The 19,915-nt window shown below is 39.9% G+C and overlaps 2 protein-coding genes across 6 annotated transcripts in view; one reads left to right on the top strand and one right to left on the bottom strand.

Moving 5' to 3' along the window:
* Positions 1–4,071, top strand: part of LOC134351297 (tumor necrosis factor receptor superfamily member 13B) — a 59,502-nt gene extending 55,431 nt beyond the window's left edge. Inside the window, exon 4 of the mRNA XM_063057360.1 lies at positions 3,737–4,071. Coding sequence (XP_062913430.1) covers positions 3,737–4,071 — 335 coding nt within the window. The remainder of the gene's footprint in view (positions 1–3,736) is intronic.
* Positions 4,072–6,184: 2,113 nt separating this feature from the next.
* usp22 (ubiquitin specific peptidase 22) overlaps positions 6,185–19,915 on the bottom strand; it is a 221,793-nt gene continuing 208,062 nt past the window's right edge. For 4 of the 5 annotated variants that reach the window (XM_063058609.1, XM_063058612.1, XM_063058614.1 and 1 more), the window contains 4 exons: positions 14,808–14,870; positions 13,957–14,046; positions 11,766–11,915; positions 6,185–10,224 (listed from right to left, as the gene is read on the bottom strand). In XM_063058609.1, coding sequence (XP_062914679.1) covers positions 10,182–10,224; positions 11,766–11,915; positions 13,957–14,046; positions 14,808–14,870 — 346 coding nt within the window. In that variant the 3' untranslated portion in view covers positions 6,185–10,181. The remainder of the gene's footprint in view (positions 10,225–11,765; positions 11,916–13,956; positions 14,047–14,807; positions 14,871–19,915) is intronic. The other variant, XM_063058610.1, reaches the window with a different exon arrangement.

The raw sequence follows: 19,915 nt of genomic DNA on the forward strand, positions 1-19,915 counted from the left end.
CACTTCCCTACTAACATGTATTTCACTCAGTTCCTCCATCTCACTGGACCCTCTGTCCCTTACTATTTCTGGAAGATTATTTATGTCCTCCTTAGTGAAGACAGAACCAAAGTAATTATTCAATTGGTCTGCCATGTCCTTGCTCCCCATAATCAATTCACCTGTTTCTGTCTGCAGGGGACCTACATTTGTCTTTACCAGTCTTTTCCTTTTTACATATCTAAAAAAGCTTTTACAGTCCGTTTTTATGTTCCCCGCCAGTTTTCTCTCATAATCTTTTTTCCCCTTCCTAATTAAGCCCTTTGTCCTCCTCTGCTGAACTCTGAATTTCTCCCACTCCTCAGGTGAGCCACTTTCTCTGGCTAATTTGTATGCTACTTCTTTGGAATTGATACTATCCCTAATTTCTCTTGTCAGCCACGGGTGCACTACCTTCCTTGATTTATTCTTTTGCCAAACTGGGATGAACAATTGTTGTAGTTCATCCATGCAACCTTTAAATGCTTGCCATTGCATATCCACCGTCAATCCTTTAAGTGTCATTTGCCAGTCTATCTTAGCTAATTCACGTCTCATACCTTCAAAGTTACCCCTCTTTAAGTTCAGAACCTTTGTTTCTGAATTAACTATGTCACTCTCCATCTTAATGAAGAATTCCACCATATTGTGGTCACTCTTACCCAAGGGGCCTCTCACGACAAGATCGCTAATTAACCCTTCCTCATTGCTCAAAATCCAGTCCAGAATAGCCTGCTCTCTAGTTGGTTCCTCGACATGTTGGTTCAAAAAACCATCCCGCATACATTCCAAGAAATCCTCTTCCTCAGCACCTTTACCAATTTGGTTCACCCAGTCTACATGTAGATTGAAGTCACCCATTATAACTGCTGTTCCTTTATTGCACACATTTCTAATTTCCTGTTTAATACCATCTCCGACCTCACTACTACTGTTAGGTGGCCTGTACACAACTCCCACCAGCGTCTTCTGCCCCTTAGTGTTACGCAGCTCTACCCATATCGATTCCACATCTTCCCGGCTTACGTCCTTCCTTTCTATTGCGTTAATCTCTTCTTTAACCAGCAACGCCTCTCATATGTATGCCTCTCAACATTTTAAACATTTCTATAAGGTCATCACTTATTCGCCTGTGTTCCAAAGAATGAAGACCTACCCTGGCCAAGCTCTCTCAACAACTCAGGTCCTCTAGTCCTGGCAACAGTCCTTGTACATTTTCTGTATTCCTTCCTGTAACAGGTAACCAAAAGTGTACACAGCATTCCAGGTGTGGCCTCACCAATAACTTATACAACTGCAATATAATGTACCAACTCCAAAACTCTATGCCCCAACTGATGAACCCCAGCACAAATGCCTTTCACCACTCTGTCTATCTGTGATGCCACTTGCAATGAACTACACATTTGTACTCCTAGGTCCCTCTGTTCCAAAATGCCCTACCATTCATAATACAAATGCTACGCTGGTTTGACTTACTAAAGCACCTCACCTCACATTTCTGTATTGAAATCCATTTGCCACTCTGGAGCCACCTCCCTAACAGATCGAGATCCATGTAATCTACAATACCCTTCTGCACTACCAACAACAGCTCTTAATTTAATGTAATCTATCACTCACTCATTGAGCCTTATACATTCGCACCCAATTCATTCAAATAGATAACAAGGGTCCTAACACCAGTCACTCACCTCCAGTCCAAGAACCAACTTCCACCTCTATCCTCTGTTTCCTATATCTGAGAAATTTTGAATTCACATTATTAGCTCTCCCTGGATTCCATGGGATTTGGCCTTCCAGACCAGCTTATCACATGGGACCTTGTTATAGGTCTTGCCGAAGTCCAGGCAGACAACATCCATTGCCCTACCTTTATCTACGCTTGCTGGCAAAAATGTAGGAATTTAAGAGGAAACTACATGGGTGCTCTAAAGTAATTGATGCTGGTACATTAACAACATTTAAAAGGCAATAGGAAAAATAGGAAATTAGGGGGATACAGGCCAAACACAGGCAAATGGGAAAAGCGTAGATTGGAACATTGGTTGGCATGAACCAGTTGGGCCACAAACCCGTTCCTGTGCTGTGCGACTCTATAGCTGGAATAAATCCAAAATAAACCAATCTATGAGATTGTAATTCCCTCCATTACAGATATTCCATGCTTCTTGATATCACCTCGCAGTGACCACTCACAGCTGCCTTCTGCATCAGTGCATCAACATCCTGGAACTATCTATCCCACAGCTTAACTTCATGGCTGGTCACTAAACCAACCCAGCAAATACCACATCCTGTTAGGGCAACTTGGCTTTTCTAGCATCAGCTACATTTAACTTTGTTTAAAATGTTTTTTAAAACATATGAACTGTTAGTCACAGAATCTGTTATTTAGTAAGAATTCAGTGTTGAAATCAAAAAGTTATAATGTAGAAGTTACATTAATTCCAGTTGTTTTTGCAAGAGTTTCATAGTCTGTGTCAGAAATTAATTGAGGATGATAGTTGCCTGACAGCAGTGCCAGAAGAAAATAAGCAAACTTCTGAGACCAAACAATGGGGCTCCCTTGACAAATATAAAACTAAATTAATCCAGAACGACATCCTCTTAATACCTATCCACGTCCTGGAGCAGTGACGGGATTGACATTACCACAGGATGCAGCAATATTCCATTATCCATCAGGCTTGGAACTTTGGTGGATCTGAACCAGCAGATTTTCTGGCCCACCACCACCAAAACTACTAGATGTTATTAACACTAACGCCTTTTTAGCTCACTTTTAAGATGCTACAATAAATTTCCCAATGAACTAAATTTAGAGAGAACACAAGCAATAGGTCCCCAGGTCAGTTTAGAGTTTGGGAACCATGGAGGGGTGGGGGGAGGGTGGATCTGAATGGTCAGAAAGCAGATTATCAGAGCTCTGCTCTGGAGTGAATTTAGATAACAGTTGCCATTAACGCGCATAACTGCTTCAGGCTGAGTCCTCCTCAGAGCTGTTTATTCAAACACACATTCCAATGCAGTCAGCACAAAGAAAAAGATACCAGAGACACAGTCAGAGGGGCCTGGGGAGTTCAATTACCAGGCCAGTTGTTGCAACAAAGTGAGAGATCCAGGAGGGTTTTCAAAAGGAGTCAGGAGTGATATTAATAGGTTGCTAACATTCGCAATGTTAGAGGGTCTGCAAGAAGCCAAGTTTAAAGCGGTAGATGGGAGCTTAGTGGGGATGTGAAGTCAGAAGTGGGCGGTACTGAGTCGCTCCGGCACACAACAACGCAGTCCCCTAGTATTAAGTTGAAAATATAACATATTTTCAGGAGGTTAATGTTTGAATATGCGTGCAATCTCAAACCTTTACCCTGACTCGCCTCCAGAAGGGACAGCAGACAGCCACACTCCCATGTTGCTTGGGCCACGCCAGAGGGCAGGACTGTAGCGCCAGTTACTGGCCAATCGAACGGCGGGAGGGCAAAATAACCTATATTATGTGGCGAGCAACCCAGCTCCGCCGTAATGCCACAACCTCTGGCCTGGTTTGGCCACATTTTCTGCTGAGACGAAAACTAAGTTTGAAAATGATCTGCAGAAATTATCGATATGCGGGAAAGCATCGGAGGTTTGTAAAGAAATAGATTAAATAGAGTAAGATATTGTCTATGTACATGTTAAAAGCAGCATCTCAGCACAGTAAATCTGTCCTATGCTACAGACAGGGCCAGCTCCTTTTCTTCAGACAAACTGCTGCAACGGGGCGTTGAAAAAGATGATCAGAACCAAAGCATCTCCTCCGATCCATCATCTGAGCCGTCGGAAACTTGCAGCTACTGTTTTTCGGAGCAGAGGATCAGCGGGAAAGAACGAAAGCTGTCGTCAAACCTGGCAATGTCCCATCCGTGTATGCAGATAGCACCTGTCACCGACACACGAGCTCTACTCTCCGCCAGCGTCCCCCAAAACAAACCGTTTCAGATCATTTGCTCTCCCTCTCAACCCAGCACAAAGGAAATAGAGAGCTTCCTAGAGAAGAGCCACCTCAAGTACTGAAGCTACCCGACAATAAGAAGTGACCCCACTGTTTACATTAGGCAACGAGAGTGTATATTTCACTGGGGTGGGGGTGGGAGTTCAGGGCTTCAACGGTTGCCCCATTTTACTGAATGTAGTTTGATTGCTGCACTGGAGAAAAACACTTTTTTTTGCAGACTACTGCTGTCGTCAATCACAGAACGGGAGAGCAGTTGTGGGGCCCTTATTAAGACTGTCCAGAGAAGGCTAACAAGCATTATCTCGGAATGAAAGGGCATTTGATGGCTCCGGCCTGTACACGCTGGAGTTTCAAAGAATTGGGGGGGGGGGAATCACATTGAAACCTATCGAATATTGAACGGTCTAGAGTGGACGCGAGGAAAATGTTTCCAATAGTGGGGGGGGGGGGAAGAGGAAGAGGGAGGAGTCTAGGACTAGGGGACAGAGCTTCAGAATACAAGGATGTCTCTTTAGAACAGACAGGAGGAGGAGGAGGAATTTTGTTAGCCAGAGGGTGGTGAATCTGCGGAAGTCATTGACAATAACAACTGTGAAGGCCAAGTTATTGGATACAGAAATTGACAGGTTCTTGATTAGTGTGGGTGTCAAAGGTTCAAAGGTTACTGAGGGAAGACAGGAAAATGGGGTTGAGAGGCCAAGACAAAATGGCAGAGCAGACTTGATGGGCTGAAGAGTTTTTTCTGCTGTCTTAAGGTCGTATAGGCAAATTACGTCAGGACTTGGGCAAGACAATATTTTGGTTACTCAGGTTTGCATATGCCACAGGCAGCTTTATGCCCATTGATGAGCTGGATTTAGGAAGGGCAAGTAAATGGGATAGGAGAAAACACCAGAAAAGGGGAAGAGAAGCTGGGCAATTCCTGCTGCTATTCATAACAATAAGTGAAATTTCGGGGGGGGGGGGAGGGAAGAGGACATTAACCACTATTCAAGTCTATTTTTTGAAAATTAAATTTACATTCCACCAAGACTACAAATGGTAGATTCAATTTTATTCAAAAGGGAGCTAGATTAAAAAGTTGAAAAGACAAGTAGGGAAAGGAGTTAAGAAGTGCTGGATTACTCTTTGAAAGCAGTACGGACTCTGGTGTTATTGTGAACACAACCAGCATACCCTGCATAAACATGAAAATGGCTGTAATTGCTTATGAAGTTCCCACAAAAAAAGGAGCCCACAACTTTAGGAATATAAGAGAAAATGATAGAATGTCACTAGATCTAATACTAACACATGCAAATCTCATGATAGCACTATCAGCTAAGTAATCTACTGCACCTGTTGGATTATCCAAAGGTGTTTAACTTATGTTAAAATTATAAAACATTTTCCACTTAACCATTGTGAGGCTGCTGAGAAAATAACTTGTTTGATTTTGGGAACTGCACTAAAGGGCCCAAAAGAAACCAGAAAAAAAAACCTTAAGCCAAATGGGTTCATATGTTATGTGAAACAAAGTTTAAGGCCATTTAGCCTTACTTGGGTTGTGGAAGACTTCAAATTCATTAAAGCAAGAAAAAACTAAAACATTTATACTTGTGTATTTAGTTATGATGAGTGTAATAGTTGATATAAGAAGTCACAGGCATGATCTGTAGGAGTATTACCAGCGAGACATGTGAAGCAAATTCTACACATGGAAATCAGAGAATTGTAAAGCAAGTTAAATGTAAAACGATGTGTACTTTGAACTAATAAAAAGGCAAATATGACAGAGCTTTAAAGTGTGCACGTAATGGAAATGAACTAAATCATAGGAACGGAAATGAACAATCCTTGCAACGTGGAGAAAAATAGTACTTCAAATCAGAAAAAAATATTGAATACAATTTAGAAAGTACTGAAGGAAAGTTTACATAAATTAAAAAAGAAATTGAATCATAGTGCAAGACTGAGCTAACATTCTAGCTTAGAATCAGTAAAGTTCACCATGGAGTAAAGCAGGCTTTGTTCTTGCTACCAGAGTATGTGATCAGAAATTGTACACACTTACAGGCATTATGAAAAACGCATCTAATTACGGCAGGATATTCAAATATATCACAGGAAAATACAAACTGATACAATAACTAGGTCTCCATGGCGTTATGAAGACAGTATCAGATAGATACCCATAGTTAAATGATTTATTTTGACATTTGCTTTTTCAGAACATGGAAAATAAAAATCAAATGAGATTACAAATGAAATTGGTACTGCAGGCAATACCACAAATGGAGAACTAGAATAACATAGAGGGGCTGAACAAATATACATTACCCTGTCTGGAGTATATTAATCGGAGTCCTTACATTTTGTTTCATAGAGGATAGTGCATTAACAAATGACCCTTAGCATGGGAAATGCTTGACCCACCTGGCACTCTGGGAAATGCATTTTCTTTTAAGCAGCTTTTGTATATCAAACACTATCACCCACAAATAAAAAGGGCAACTCCCAGAATGCACTGTGATTACCCAAGCTCATGAACCGAGCACACTTATCAAACTGCTGAAGCTGACTTCTATTTGTAAGCCTTTTGAGGGCAAAGTGTGTGAAAACAGTTGATATCATTTGGATGTTTTCACTTCTGTTATGACTCCATTCCACTACAGTGAGCTACACATCTGCTTAAGTTGAGCAAGAGTCCATCGCAGGATGACTGACAACCTGAAGGCCAAGTGACATGTTTGAGATTTTTGCATAATTGTGAATGAAAATAAATAGAAACTCTCCCGTTAAAAAAAGTCATTGCCACTGGCAATTCTGCTTCGGAGATCATCTAAAAATACTACCAAAATAAACGTTATAGCCAATGTTTAGCAGTGTATTAACAGCAGGAATATACCTATATTGAAAACCTTATTTTCGCTTTCAGATCTAAAATCACTTAATCATTAGCCATTACATCATTTCAGATAAAATCAGTGCAGGAAATCTGTAATCATCAAGTCTTTTACGAATCATTTTGTTTGCACATCTTCACAGTAACATTAAGTTCAGAGGGAATGTATGGAGGGAAGATTTCTTACCACAATAATGTCACTTGACCTTAAATGTACAAGAAAACAATTCTCAAGATGTAGCTTACACTGCCATGTGGACATTGCCCATGCCATACCCAAATACTTAAGTTTCTGGTGCACTGCACGATACACAGGGGATGGCATATGAAATGCCCGCGTGGGACTTACACCGCATTCACCTACATGTAAACAGCACAGGTTCTACACTTCACTGTAGTTACAAGAAAACCCAATACTGAGAAGGCCTATTCCAGAGGAATGAACACGAATGAAACTCAACTTGCATAAGTATTTTTAAGCCGAGTGACAGAGTTTTGAGTTCAGAGCTCCAGAGGAATGCAAAGCACTGCAGAATCTTAATTTGCTAATACACAGAGGTGCTGACTGAAAAGCAGCTATGGAAGGACAATTAAAAATGCTTGCACAGGGGTTTGGTGTGCAGATTCATTTGATGGGCTTTCATGATCCAAATACCTATTGCAATGGTCAGTTTGTGAATAACCTAAGAATCCTGAAGAAAACTTTCCTCAAATTTCAGGCTTGAACATACATATTTACAGTTTCCTATCATTTTGTGATAAGAAATAGAGGGAAATATTGATGATCAAACTAGGGTATTGGCGGGGGGGGGGTTATGGAGTTAAATCAAATTATTCTTTTTTAAAAAGGGAATAGTTGAAGGGAATATAGACTGAACCTCAATCTTAGAAATACCAAAACAAGAAAGTAGACGATTTAACTGTACAGAAAAGTCAGTGTTTGAATAGGGACAAAGTGCTTGGTCAAAGCAACCCAAATGTGATTTCCAGTTGCAACACTTCGTCTGGACTGAACAGGGCAAACAGCCAGTATAAAGTGAGGAGGAGTGGAACAAGAACTGGCAAGCAAGAGGTAAATCCAGCCGAGGCGAGCTGACAGGCAGATGAAGGAGAAAAATGTGGAAATAGTGAGAGTGGTTGGGAGGCAATAGGTGAGATAATAAAACAAAAATCTGCAAATGATGGAATCTAATAGGAAGGTAGAACATGGAAACAAAAGAGAGGTGGGATGGGCAGATGGGAGCAAGAGAAGGGAAACCAATTTAGACAACTTAGAAATTCAAATTTAAAAAATACTTCCGCTGGAAAAAAGTGCATCTTGTACTTAAACCTGACATCATCTCATATATTGCAGACGTATGGAAAATTACACTGCATTAATTAGGATTTTGGCTTCTTTGCATTCTGTTTTTGTAGAACTTGAGTGCAATGTTTGCACATTTTATGTTAAATATCAAGAGGAATTCCAGCTACTGATGCTAAAGCGAGGACCTCCTACCTAGGTGTATAATAATTACCCTGTTTAACATGAATGGCTAGAATTTGGACATGGTTCCACAAAGCCTTGCATTTCTCGCTATTCTGGTTCCCTGATTGCTAGCAGCTACACAAAAATCCATCACAACACGCAGAGCTACGGTAAACACAATATGGATGCCATGTGTCCTCAGAAACACAAGTTTGAATGACAGTATTTTATAAAAACTGAACCACAAAAGCAAGTGACAAAGGGCTGGCTCCTTGCTTTGGTAGGGGAAGACATTATTTCATATAGGCATTGGGTCAAAGCAGCCCAGTGAGGGATTAACCTTAACAGGATATTCAAACAAATGGGAGTGCCGTAAAGCTTTAATGGGATAGATAGTTTACTGAGAATCAACATGGCATCCAGGATGCTTGCTGATCACCATGAACGGTTAATCATAGTTATGCTCTGTTTTATGATTTTTTTGTGTATAAATAAAATATTTACTTTTCATTAATCCAGATTGTACAACATTATGAAATGAACAATTCCAGCTCCTGTGGAACAAGCTATTTGGGAGTTGCTCCTCAACTTCCCGTCCTGCTTAAGAAAGATGTACAGAATATTCTATTTGCGGAACATTGTTCCAAAAGCAACTAATACAGAATATAAAAAGTGAGAATAACATAACAGGCTGCATTTCATCAGCATTCCCTTGTCTCAGGCCCCTCTGGTCTGATCATATTGTTTCACATAATGAAGGCCACTTAGACTGCCACATGGATCCTTCTTTCCGACAAGACAGCAAAAGCTCCCAAACATCAATCTACTGCTACGACCAGACTGCATAATTTAAAAAATAAATCAAAGAGAAGAATCCAGAGCAGTCACTGTGGCCACCATTCCAATTGCAATATTGTGTGTGTGTGTGTGTGTGTGTGTGTGTGTGTGTGTGTGTGTGTGTGTGACTGCGTGTGTGTGTGTGTGAATGCGTGTGTGTGAGAGAATGCGTGTGTGAGAGAGAATGCGTGTGTGAGAGAGAATGCGTGTGTGAGAGAATGCGTGTGTGTGAGAGAATGCGTGTGTGAGAGAGAATGCGTGTGTGAGAGAGAATGCGTGTGTGAGAGAATGCGTGTGTGCACCTATGCATGCACGTACACGCAGGCATGTTTTAAGACAGACACAAAATTTTCCACCATTGTGATGTAAGGCCATCTTGAAACATGAGCATTTGTACAATAAACGAATACCAAGGTCCAGTACAGTTTCATTACAGTACAGCTGCTTTGAACCTTTGACAGGAAAATCTAAAAGCTAGAAGGCAAACAAATGTGGGCCCAATACAGAAATCTGTCAGGTTGCATCAATCTACACACATCTGGCAACACATACATACTGAAAACCTGTCTCAGTACTGCATTCAGTTTTAATGGCCATTCTTTTGAAAATATATGCCTACTAGTTTCATACAGTACTCAATATCTAAATCCACAGAAGTGTATCTGCAAGTCATTAATACCATCCATTTGCTCTCAAACCCATCTCAATGGGATGGTTTGTTATTATTGTTATACACTTGGTCAGCTGGAGCTGGAGCACCATGGGAACAGAAGCAGAGATGTGTACCCTCCCCCCTCCTTCCTTTCCAGAGATGTGGGTTGCAGCTTTGAGGATAACCCGTGCCTCTTCAGTCTCATTCCATTGGGTGTTCCGCCTCACTCCTTCAGACCAATGTCAAGTAGGTTCACTCAGTGCTGACAGTACTTAGAGTTTCAGGTAGGTTGTGTATCGTTCTGAAGGCTTCCCCCAGTCTGATAAGGCTACTCGTATTCAAGGAATTGTTTGTGATAAAACAAGAGATACCTACAGAAAAAGAAAATTAAGATCGAGTTTAATGTACATAATAAAAACAATTAGCTTACAGTATATACTCAGATGCACTCCAGAACCAACTAACAAACTTTATTACAGCACTTTAAAACGACACTCACGAACACTGTTAAAACATTATACCAGGTGTGTTAAATACAACTATGGTATGGTATCATGCTCAACATTATATGAAATATAACCCCCAGTGAAAGCTAAACAACAAAAGAAATTAGAATAACTTTAAATGATAAAAAAACATAAGCAAAATAGAAGGGATCACAGAAACAGCAGAAGATGGATCAGCCCTTATGCCTGCTCTTTCACTCAGAAAGACCACAGTTCTAATTACCAGCACATATTCCACATTCATCAATTCTCTTAATAGCTAAAAATCTATCAGTCTGACTTGAACTTATTCATGAACTGAGCCTTCGTAGCCTTGGAAAAGACTCTCTATTCTTGGACAGAGAATTACAAAAATTCACTGCCTGCTACGTACAGAAATCTCAAATTGCAAAATGCTGTCCCCTTATTTTGAGACAGTAACCTGAGGCATTTAAGAGAAACACCATTGAATTTACGCTGTCAAACCCCAAAAGAATTTTGTACAATTCAATTAAATGACTTCATTCTGTTAAATACAAGTATAGCCCCAGTCAACTTAATCAATGATAAACCATTCACTGCTAGAATCCATCTAGTTAACCTTTACCATTTTTCATCTACCTGTGCTCGAGTAGGAAGAATGGATGAACACAATTATTCCAAGTGTACTCTTAATTGGGCCTTACATAATTAGACCGAATTTCTTGTTTTTATATCAATTTCCCTCTAAACTGCTTGCTGAACCTTCATGTTAATTTTTCAAAGATTTGCATACAAGGACACTCTGGTGAAAGTTTGAAAGGTGGCAATGTCCAAAGTGGCCAGAGATCAAAAGGAAGATTGGGTTAAGTTGGAAATTTGTGTAGCAAAATAAAAGTTTGTGAACAAATGCAAGGCAAGCCAAGGGAAACAATGAACAAAAACGTTGACTCAATGACTTTAGTCTGTGGTGTATCGCACAAGCCAAGGATCAAGTCTAGTGGATACTTTTCCACAATGGATCAGGTTTAAAAGAGCATAACAGACAGCCACGAATTTGCACAAGGAACTGTCAGGATCATGACTAGAATATTATAATTTCTGTTTCTTAAGTAAATATATCTACTTATTAGAGGCAGTGCAGAAATATCTACCAATCTCACATAGAATAAAGATAAATTATTCATGCATTCCACATCATTAAAGAAACATACAAACCAAATCTTAATTAATTCAAAAGCGCCAAAACCTCTGGAATCTGGAGAAACAACTTGGAGGACAGATGTGTGGATAGTTGAATAACTCATTTTGCAGAAACAGTGAATGTGCACAGGGTGCTCACATAGATAATCAAAGGCAAAAACTGCAGATCAACATTGATAATTAGTTACTGGGAATCAGAAATCGGCTAGTCTTTTCCAAACTTTGTACTAGCCACTGGTACGCACCCTTCACTGTCTAGCACATCTTTTATGCTAGCCTTGGTGATAATTGCATCATCACATTTAAACCACTGGTCCTTGTGTTGTCGAATGAAGCTGGTATAGTGCCCACTTTCCAGTGTTCCCTGATGATTGACTACTGCAAACAGCGAATACCTGCACAAAAAGGACAACATTACTCAGATCAAGAGATGTACACAAGGTACAGCTTGTGGAGGATCTATATTCACACTGATTTGTCAAATATTCTTCAGGGTGGAGTTTTGGAGTTTCCTAACCTGCTCATTTATTCCTGCTACTTTCACAGTATTCACACTGAGTTATTTTTACAGCTTTCCAAGATTACACATTCCTTCGCAGCAGCAATATCAAAGAAATGAATGAAAATAGATGATAGTGTGATCAATTCTGTTAGGAACTCAAGTGTTAGGATTGTCTCAAAGGACTGAGTCACCACAGATGCACAAAAGGGCAGGAACTCGTGATGGTATAAATAGTTTCCCCATTGTGGCATTTTATGGGAAGGAACTAGTTTTCATTGAACATTTAGATATGCAGCTTGGAAACATCCTGATAACTTTTTCCTCTTGCTTTAGATATTGCTTAAACATTATCTAGAATGCACATCGAGATTTTCAAAACGTTATAAGGGTAAAGTAAGCTTAAGTAGTAACTGTTCAATATGATTTTATAATTAATGTCATATTTTCTCCTTCAGTTGGAAGCAGGCCCAACTACAGAAAACACTAATGGGGGAGGGTCTGCCTAGCAGCATGCAGGAATCTGCTAGATCCTGCTGCTTACACAGTACAAGTTATATGCTGGAAGATTACTTTTGAAAATTATGTAAAATTTTATGAAAAAGCCACATCCAGTGAAGAAATCTGGCTGGAATACATTGCAAATTTATACAAAGCATGTACACATTGAACAGAAGATTAGAGTGGGTGAAAAAAAATCAAATAATTTTGGCAGAAGCCAGTGGTTATCAGCAAGTAGTTGGGGTGCCAATTCGAAATGATTTAAACATAGTTAAGCAGCTGATATGGTCATGCTGCAATGTTTTGTATAATTTTCAGCATTCTCATCTGCAAAGCAACATCAATATTAGTGGGGTTGAAGAGAGAGCAACAAGGACTTTTTAAAAAAAATATAGGGAAGACAATCAGAACCTTTAAGAATTAAGGTTCATATCAATCTAGTCGAACAATTGCTGGAAACTAATCTAATAAATTATTGCTGGACAACGAACAAAGCACTAGCGGGCTTTAGTATAATATTCAGTAGCATCCAGCATGGTTACATTTGTAATTCACACCATCCAGTGGAGAAAAAAACCCTCCAAATTTCATGGAAGGGAGCTGGTTTGGGATCAAATGACACTATACAAATAAAGAGTTCAGAGGAAATTGTACATCAGAGATAGAAAATATAGCTTGAGCTTTTTCCTTCCAAGGAAGATGAAGAGGGAGTTACTACAGGGAGTTGAAGGTGGTGTGGATGAGAGTGCCATAATACTACTGTATCTCTGGCATCCCGGAGCAAGACTCAGGAATAAAGTCTGCTCCTTTCTATACTTTAAGACTATTATTAAACTATTTCCCCTTGGCATTTGAAAGGTGTAGAATTTAGAGACTCAAAACAAATGGAATGAGAAATACGCAAGGAGATTATTTTAAAGAGACCACAAAAAATAAACCAAATGTAAATGAATAACCATAGATAATAAAATAGAACAAACTATTTCAGTCTGTGCTTCAATTATAAACTAGATATCTGGTCAAGATTATAATTAAAGATCAAGGAAGAAGACCAATATCGAACTATACAATTAGATTCTTCCATGGAGTGCAAATATTAAATGACATTTTGAAATCTAAAGGATTTTTTGTAAAAAGATAATTATGATTAGTCAATTCCTTCAAGTTGGGTAGATTTATAACAGATTTAGTTGGACTAGCATCCAATTGTCTTCTCATTCTATTCTTTGCTTTTATAGGTCTGTCCCCAGCACCTTGAATGGCATTCTACCTCAGATTCTCATGAAACACACACTCGCCTGCAGTTATTGAGAAATGTATCACATTTTAATGGCTGTTGGAGTGACATGTTCCTTTTAAAGGAACCCCACAACACACTGACGAGTGAGACACTATTTTTTTTAAATTGAACACATTCAGATAATGAAAAGACTCACTTGTGATTGGGTTGCTTGCCAGTTATGATGTCATGCCCACACATACACACAAGTTGCATCTCTCTCAGCCTGTGCTGTTCACATAGGACTCTGGAATGAACAAGTGCACTCACTAAGAACAGGGCTCTCCTTCCCACAACTACATAGATTATCGCAACGTACTCAGCAAGCCTTGTACATCAATGGTACCTCCAAATCAAATTCTGAGAACTGGCCCTGGCTCCACAGCTACACATGATTACTTTTCAAATGTTTGTATACAAAAGGGAATTGAAGGATTTGGTTTGTATTACATTTATAATGGACAGTGAATTTTTAAACTGCGACTTATAAATCAGTTATCAAATAACTAGAAAACTGTGACCATCAAGTGTCAGAGACTGAAACAGTTACATTCTGTCTCAAGTAGAGCCAACTCAGGTTATCAAAAGGTGATTATATAATAAAAAAAATAAAAAAGTCCTTAAAAACAAGCAATTTAAAAACACTAAAAACAACAATATTTGACTACAATATGGTCAAACATTGAATTAGAGACTCTGCAGAAAACCCATTTCCCACCCCCATCTCTCAGAGTGAGTTCCAAATAACTACAATAACATCATTCCTATTTCAGCATTATAAATCAAAGCAGTAGCCAGATTTTCAGAAGGATTCCATCATCAGGCTAACAATAGATTGGGAGTTCTTAAGGATCCAATGATCCCTAATCTGCATTCAAAAATGCAGACAAATTTAAAACCATTGCCATGTGATTGACTTCCATTATGTACATAAAGCAGACCGTGCAAGCAACATACTATAGAGAGAACAATGTTTGCAAATGCAAACTTAAAGCTACATCAACTTACTTATTGTCATTGCTTAGACTATCCACAGGCTGCTGGTATTGTCCATTCATCCTGCTCTCTTTACTAGAAAAAAAGAAAAAGGGTACAGATAAAATACATTTCAATACCTAATGTGCCCAATTATGCACTCATGTGAACACTATGATGCAAACTTGTAGTGTAACTCTTTGCAAGGATAGATCATGTCCTTAATGGAGAAACAATATTTTTGGACATCAATTATAACTCCTGGCAGTGCACTAGGAGGACTATAATCAGCTTGAAGACAAATCTGTCCTGATGAAGGGTTTCAGCCCAAAATGTCGGCTGTTTACTCTTTTCCATAGATGCTGCCTGGCCTGCTGAGTTCCTCCAGCATTTTGTGTGCATTGACCAATTGGAATTATTGCTGACAAACTGCACTTTCTTCACATGCTGTAGACCAAAACAATCCAAAGAAAACTTAGTATTTCTCATCCTAATTTCTTGTGGACAACCAAAGTTCCAACAGCTCACATTGGTTCAGCCAGCAGTGAAGGAACCTGACAGGCAGCATTTCTAACCTTTGCAACATAGGAATGATACAGGAAATGTAAGACTTATGTTTTCCCTTTTGCCATTTGCCACACCACCTCCCTTATGTTCTATGTTTGTTTCTTATCAGATTCCATCATCATCTGCAGTAATTTGTTTCCTTTACTTATCACCTCTCAGACTACCTCCATTTCTAATCTTCCCCCCTCACATGTCTGGATCCACCAATGGCCTACCAGCTTTTGCACCACCTCTTTACACTGGTTATCACCCCTCTACCTTTCAACCTTGAAGTGTCCCAACCCAAACACTGACTGTCCATTTCCCTCCTGATTTCCTCCAGCAGCTTGATATTTACTCAGAACTTCTGTCATCTTCCCAGTCAACACCATTCCAACTTGGATGTACATTTCCATTCCTTTGTTACTGCAGAGTCCAAATCCAGAAATGCATGAGATTTATGAGAAAAGTTTGACAAAGACACATGGCAAAGTTTGGAAAATGTTCCATTTCCTGACACCATTCATTCCTATGAGCAAGCACTTCTGGACAGAAGATCCAAAAGGTGCAACCAATCTAAGATCATCTCAGTTTTGTAATTTTTCCTTCCACTTCCTCCACCCATCATACTTCTTTACATTTGCCACTCAATGGGCTTTGGCTCAGTCAGAGCTGGTGGAGATACAGAAGCTGCAATACATCATGGAGGAGGAAATTGCCTGGATATTAGTACCAGGAGGTGGTTAACTCCCTACAAACATGCTTGTTGATTTAATCCATAGCTAAGGACAAGGGAAAGTGACTGTGGTGAGGCAAGCAAGGTGGAAGTTGTGCAGGAACCTTAGTCATTGCAATTGGCCCATAGGTTTCAGGTTCTTTCAGCTTGTTTGGACGAGAATGGTGACTAGAGTGCAAATGAATTCACTGACCATGATACCATGGTAAGGGAAACCATTTAAATGGGGTGGGATAACAATGTTTTGGTATAGGCAAAAGCATAGCAAGTGTGCACAGGGGTGGTTGACACTTCTCTGTAACAAAGAGCAATAGATCAGAGGGCAGTGTTGCCTGCCTACTGCCAGCATTCAGGACATTTACTGATTCCAGACAGGAAAAATTCAGCATTCATGATTAATGCAGGTACTAGCAAGACAGACAAGACAAAGGTTTTATGTAATCAGTGTGAGGAAATGGATCAAATTAAGCAGAAACCCACAGACGATAACCTCCATGTTGTTACCCAGCACATGCAAACTGGCAAAGGATAAATGAGATCAGGGAAATGAATGTGTGGCTGGTGTGGGAAGAATGTTCCAGTTCGTGGGGCACTGACACCAGTATTGGGGAAAGTGAAGGCTGGGAAGGTCTACATTTGAACTGTGTTGAATTCAGTGTGGTAGCAATATACATAATGAGAGAAGCAAAGAGGAATTTCATGTATCGAGTGGAAGCAAGGGATCAGTTTATAAGGCATAGCACATGACAGAGCACAGATGAAGCTAGAGACAAAAATATCACTCAGTGAAATGAAAGAGATGGAAGTATGTCCAAGAATAAACCAGCAGGAAAGGCTGTGGATTACAAAAATAAGGAATGAACTGCACAAACTATTCTTAGATACACACATTTGAAAGCAAAGGAATTGAACAAATTAAAACAAATATCACTTTCATAGATTTCAGTGAATTATACAGAATGGAAGTAGGCCCTTCAGCCCAATCTGTCCATGCTGGCCAATTCACCTATCCAAGCGAACCTCACTATCCAGCATTTAGCTCATAATCCTTTAAACCTTTTTATCCATGTGCCAATCATTGCACCTCCCTCTGGTTGCTTGTTCCAAAAACTCAGCTTGTCCTGTGAAAACCTTGCCCTTCAGATTATCTTTAAATCTTTCCTCTTAGCTTATGCCCTCTGGCTTTAGCACTCCCCCCACCCCACCCCCACCCCAAGACAAAGACAGTGTTGCTCTATTTTATAAACCTTTTGCGGTTACTCCTCAACCTCCCTTGCTTCAGAAACAGAGCCCTCCCTCCTTATAATTAAATCCCTCCAGTCTAGGGATCATCCTAGGTAATTGTCTCTGTATATCCTTCAGCTTAATCACATCCTTCCTAATAGCATGGTGTCCAGAACTGCACTCAATACTCCAAGCGTGGTTTTGTACCATGGCATCTCAACTCTTGTACCGAGTGCCATGCCTGATGAAGGCAAGCATCCCATATACCGTTTTCATCACCCTGTCTATCTGCTAGGTATTTTAGCATTTCTGGAAGTGCAATAGAAACCTGGATCAACTATTTTAGAACATGGAACAGCATGGTATAGGAACAGGCCTTTCAACCCATAATGTTGTGTTGAACTAATTAAACACCAAACTAATCTAATACCATGTGCCCACACAATGTCACTATCCATCTAACATTTGGACACTCGTGTGATTATCCAAGAGCTTCTACTGTTTTTGCCTCTAACTGCAACACTTTACAGCGCTAGCAATCAGGGTTCAATTCCTGCCGCTGTAAGGATTTTGTATGTTCCTTCCCACATTACAAAGATGCAAGTGTTAGAGTTGGTAAGGGCTGGGCATGCTATTTTGGTGCTGAAAGTTGCTAACACTTGAATACCCCAGCTGGTCGTTGATGCAAATGATACATTCCACTATATTTCATTGTATTTGTGAATATTAAAGCTAATATATCTATTTTTCACCCATTACAAACATATAAATTTGGTTCTAAATACTTAGAAAGACAGGGAGCTTAGGGGAAAGGTGGAGAAGTGGCTCCCTGTTTTAGCACAATAAAGGAACATGATCCAAGTTCAGAAAACCAAGATCCGGACAAGATATTCCCTAGGACCTTGAGGGAAGTTAGTGTGGAAATAGCAGGGGCTCTGACAGAAATATTTCAAATGTCATTAGAAACGGGGATGGTGCCGGAGGATTGGCGTATTGCTCATGTGGTTCCATTGTTTAAAAAGGGTTCTAAGAGTAAACGTAGCAATTATCGGCCTGTGAGTTTGACATCAGTGGTGGGTAAATTTATGGAAATTATCCTTAGAGATGGTATATATAATTATCTGGATTAGGAACAGTCAACATGGATTTGTGCATGGAAGGTCATGTTGAACAAATCTTATTGAATTTTTTGATGAGGTTACTAGGAAAGTTGACGAAGGTAAAGCGGTGGACGTTGTCTATATGGACTTCAGTAAGGCCTTTGACAAGGTTCTACACAGAAGGTTAGTTAGGAAGGTTCAATCGTTAGGCATTAATGTCAAAGTAGTAAAATGGATTCAGCAGTGGCTAGATGGGAGACCCCAGAGAGTAGTGGTGGATAACTGTGTGTCAGATTGGAGGACGGTGTGTAGCGGTGTGCCTCAGGGATCTGTACTGGGTCCAATGTTGTTTGTCATATATATTAATGATCTAGATGATGGGGTGGTAAATTGGATTAGTAAGTATGCAGATGATACTAAGATAGGTAGTGTTGTGGATAATGAAGTAGGTTTTCAAAGCTTGCAGAGAGATTTAGGCCAATTAGAAGAGTGGACTGAAAGATGGCAGATGGAGTTTAATGCTGATAAATGTGAAGTGCTACATTTCAGTAGGACTAATCAAAATAGGACAATACATGGTAAATGGTAGGGCATTGAAGAATGCCATAGAACAGAGGGATCTAGGAATAATGGTGCATAGTTCCCTGAAGGTGGAATCTCATGTGGATAGGGTGGTGAAGAAAGCTTTTGGTATGCTGGCCTTTATTAATCAAAGCATTGAGTTTAGGAGTTGGGATGTAATGTTGAAATTGTACAAGGCATTGGTGAGGCCAAATTTGGAGTATTGTGTACAGTTCTGGTCACCGAATTATAGGAAAGATGTCAATAAAATTGAGAGAGTACAGAGGAGATTTACTAAAATGTTGCCTGGGTTTCATCTCCTAAGTTACAAAGAAAGGTTGAACAAGTTAGGTCTTTATTCTTTGGAGCGCAGAAGGTTGAGGGGGGACTTGATAGAGGTGTTTAAAATTATGAGGGGGATTGATAGAGTTGACGTGGATAGGCTTTCTCCATTGAGAATGGGGGAGATTCAAACAAGAGGACATGAGTTGAGAGTTAAAGGGCAAAAGTTTAGGGGTAACATGAGGGGGAACTTCTTTACTCAGACAGTGGTAGCTATGTGGAACGAGCTTCCAGCAGAAGTGGTTGAGGCAGGTTCGATGTTGTCGTTTAAAGTTAAATTGGATAGCTATATGGACAGGAAAGGAATAGAGGGTTATGAGCTGAGTGCAGGTCGGTGAGACTAGGTGAGAGTAAGAGTTCGGCAATGACTAGAAGGGCCGAGATGGCCTGTTTCCATGCTGTAATTGTTATATGGTTATATGTAGAAATATTTGGTTGGGGTTGAGAAATAACAAAAGGCAATTAGTCATCTTGGAACTGGTGTGCAGGCTCCATTAGTAACCACACGGAAAGAGGGAGCATAAAGGAAGAAATAAACTGGGCATATATATAATAATCAAGGGGGACCATCCAGACTGGAAATGCCAAATGTGCAAACATAGCCCAGATGAGAAGTTCATAACATTTTTGGC

Source organism: Mobula hypostoma, chromosome 9, assembly GCF_963921235.1.
Source record: "Mobula hypostoma chromosome 9, sMobHyp1.1, whole genome shotgun sequence".
Lineage (NCBI taxonomy): Eukaryota > Metazoa > Chordata > Chondrichthyes > Myliobatiformes > Myliobatidae > Mobula > Mobula hypostoma.